The sequence below is a fragment of the Borostomias antarcticus genome (assembly GCF_949987555.1).
Source record: "Borostomias antarcticus genome assembly, chromosome: 10".
NCBI classification, from domain to species: domain Eukaryota; kingdom Metazoa; phylum Chordata; class Actinopteri; order Stomiiformes; family Stomiidae; genus Borostomias; species Borostomias antarcticus.
In genome coordinates, this window is record NC_140243.1 from 28,554,059 (window position 1) to 28,557,609 (window position 3,551).

Consider the following 3,551-nt stretch of genomic DNA (forward strand, 5'->3'; position numbering starts at 1 on the left):
TTCTATATCTGCCTCTGTCCTCTCCTACTGTTCTATATCTGCCTCTGTCCTCTCCTACTGTTCTATATCTGCCTCTGTCCTGCTCCTTCTGTTCTATATCTGCCTCTGTCCTCTCCTACTGTTCTATATCTGCCTCTGTCCTGCTCCTACTGTTCTATATCTGCCTCTGTCCTCTCCTACTGTTCTATATCTGCCTCTGTCCTGCTCCTTCTGTTCTATATCTGCCTCTGTCCTGCTCCTACTGTTCTATATCTGCCTCTGTCCTCTCCTACTGTTCTATATCTGCCTCTGTCCTCTCCTACTGTTCTATATCTGCCTCTGTCCTGCTCCTTCTGTTCTATATCTGCCTCTGTCCTGCTCCTACTGTTCTATATCTGCCTCTGTCCTCTCCTACTGTTCTATATCTGCCTCTGTCCTCTCCTACTGTTCTATATCTGCCTCTGTCCTGCTCCTTCTGTTCTATATCTGCCTCTGTCCTGCTCCTACTGTTCTATATCTGCCTCTGTCCTGCTCCTTCTGTTCTATATCTGCCTCTGTCCTGCTCCTACTGTTCTATATCTGCCTCTGTCCTCTCCTACTGTTCTATATCTGCCTCTGTCCTGCTCCTTCTGTTCTATATCTGCCTCTGTCCTCTCCTACTGTTCTATATCTGCCTCTGTCCTGCTCCTACTGTTCTATATCTGCCTCTGTCCTGCTCCTACTGTTCTATATCTGCCTCTGTCCTCTCCTACTGTTCTATATCTGCCTCTGTCCTGCTCCTACTGTTCTATATCTGCCTCTGTCCTGCTCCTACTGTTCTATATCTGCCTCTGTCCTGCTCCTTCTGTTCTATATCTGCCTCTGTCCTCTCCTACTGTTCTATATCTGCCTCTGTCCTCTCCTACTGTTCTATATCTGCCTCTGTCCTGCTCCTTCTGTTCTATATCTGCCTCTGTCCTGCTCCTACTGTTCTATATCTGCCTCTGTCCTCTCCTACTGTTCTATATCTGCCTCTGTCCTCTCCTACTGTTCTATATCTGCCTCTGTCCTCTCCTACTGTTCTATATCTGCCTCTGTCCTGCTCCTACTGTTCTATATCTGCCTCTGTCCTCTCCTACTGTTCTATATCTGCCTCTGTCCTCTCCTACTGTTCTATATCTGCCTCTGTCCTCTCCTACTGTTCTATATCTGCCTCTGTCCTCTCCTACTGTTCTATATCTGCCTCTGTCCTGCTCCTACTGTTCTATATCTGCCTCTGTCCTGCTCCTACTGTTCTATATCTGCCTCTGTCCTGCTCCTTCTGTTCTATATCTGCCTCTGTCCTCTCCTACTGTTCTATATCTGCCTCTGTCCTGCTCCTTCTGTTCTATATCTGCCTCTGTCCTCTCCTACTGTTCTATATCTGCCTCTGTCCTGCTCCTTCTGTTCTATATCTGCCTCTGTCCTCTCCTACTGTTCTATATCTGCCTCTGTCCTGCTCCTACTGTTCTATATCTGCCTCTGTCCTGCTCCTTCTGTTCTATATCTGCCTCTGTCCTCTCCTACTGTTCTATATCTGCCTCTGTCCTGCTCCTTCTGTTCTATATCTGCCTCTGTCCTGCTCCTTCTGTTCTATATCTGCCTCTGTCCTCTCCTACTGTTCTATATCTGCCTCTGTCCTCTCCTACTGTTCTATATCTGCCTCTGTCCTGCCCTGTGATGTGTTCTACATTCTGTTGATATCATTCTGTTTACTCCCTTAAGCCACAATACAACAGACACGCAGACGTTTTGTAAAAGAAGACTTTTTTCTTTATTTCAAGAGAGATATTAAGAATAAACAAAAGATTGTGACAAGAAAGAAAGTCCTCCCCCCTTGTCATTTTTACCCTTTTCACCCCATAGTCCAACAGATCGCAGCTCTGGCCGTGCGTGGGAGGGCTTTGTCTCCCGGACTGGGACAGCGCTTTCATTCCGCCTCTCTGTCAGTCATCTCACGCAGTCTGTCACGCGCGTCATTTTGTTCTCCCAGAATCCCCCTCCTCTGTGTCACCCTGTTGGCCTCCCCTCGCCCCCCTCCCTCCGCCCCCTCGCCCTGTTCTCTGGGGCATAGCTGCCGTGCCCATGCCAGCGTGAGTCACAGTCGGGGGAGGCGTGACGCGGGTATTTATAGGCAGGCCGAAGGTAACGTCACGGTGCCGTTAACACCTGCTGTTGAGTCCTGAAGCTCCAGCCTCGGTCTCATGAGAATATGTCCACCATCATGCCCTTCTCAAACCTGCTTCAGACATACGAAAGAAGCCAAGCTCAGTTTACTAACCGTACTATGAAATACAAATAACAATATCTTATTTTTTTCATTTTACTTTATTATCAATTAATAAAGTAATGAATAAAAGCACATTTCTCAACAAAAAGCATGTCAAACAAAGCATAGATCGTGTTTCATGTACTATAGGGTAGATCAGACAGTCTATGTAAATCCTTTCTATTTAGATAGTGTTACAAAGGGAAGTACAGTCTATTGATCTTCAGACCAATTCAAGTTTACAGCATGCATTTCCAGCTACAAAACAGGACATACACTTACTTTAGTAAAAAAACCACCAACAACAACATACTATCTTTTTGTCTCATTCCACGGCCGTGCGTCCTAGTCAAGCACAGCCTGCTCTGTCCACCGAGGTGTTCTCATAGTGAGGGACTGAAGACCGTGAGAGGCGCCAGGTTCTTCCCGTTGTCCGCGTCACACGGGTTGTAGAAGGGGAACAACGGAACCAGAACCGTGCCCATGGAGAAGGTGTAGAGCGGCATCATGGTAACGGCGTTGTAGAAGGACACCTCCTCCTTCTCGCAGTCTAAGAACACCCCGATGCGCGGGGGCCGGGAGGACACACGGACGCGGGTGGGCTTGGGGTCGGTGCAGGCTGCCAGGGTCCCCCCCTTCAGGCACAGGGTCCACAGGCCGCTGGCGGTCCCGCTGGAGTCCATCTCGCCCCTGTGGACGTCCTCCCTGGCCACGCCCACCCGCCAGGCGGTCTTGCAGCCCACCTCCACCTCCCAGTAGTGGCGTCCCGTGGTGAAACCCTCGCGGCCCATCACGCAGAAGTAGTAGTGGAAGCGCCGGGGGTTGGGCTCGTCGTCGCACGCGTCCTTGTCCTCGTCGAACCACACGGAGGTGAAGGAGGGGGACACGGTGAGTTTTGGATGGGCCGTCTCAGGGTCAAAGGTCACCGTGGTGATGTCTGAGGGGCAGAGGAGGAGCGAGGGGTCAAGAATGTCAGGTGAGTTCGGTCGATGATTTGAATAATATTGTTTGTTTACAAGTGTGCTTACTTGGGTAGAGGCAGCTCTTCATGTGTTTCCATATCCGGTACTGGATGGGACCTACGAACTGACCAGAACGCACCTCCGTCTCAATCTCGGCGGGAGGGATGAAGCTCACCTGGGACCTGCGTGAGGAGGAGGGAGGTGGGAAACCTTGGATGAGAGAAAGACCAGATGGACCTGATGTCACAGGAAGGAGTCAAAGAGAGAAGGACCAACATGTGCAGACATGTAAAGATGGAGGCGGAGATGGATGTAGGTCAGAT

At 49.9% G+C, this 3,551-nt stretch overlaps 1 protein-coding gene across 1 annotated transcript in view; it reads right to left on the minus strand.

Moving 5' to 3' along the window:
• Positions 1 to 2,649: 2,649 nt before the first annotated feature.
• LOC311314377 (zinc-binding protein A33) overlaps positions 2,650 to 3,551 on the minus strand; it is a gene marked incomplete at both ends in the record, with an annotated part of 14,453 nt that continues 13,551 nt past the window's right edge. Inside the window, 2 exons of the mRNA XM_084444713.1 lie at positions 2,650 to 3,203; positions 3,295 to 3,410. Coding sequence (XP_084300839.1) covers positions 2,650 to 3,203; positions 3,295 to 3,410 — 670 coding nt within the window. The remainder of the gene's footprint in view (positions 3,204 to 3,294; positions 3,411 to 3,551) is intronic.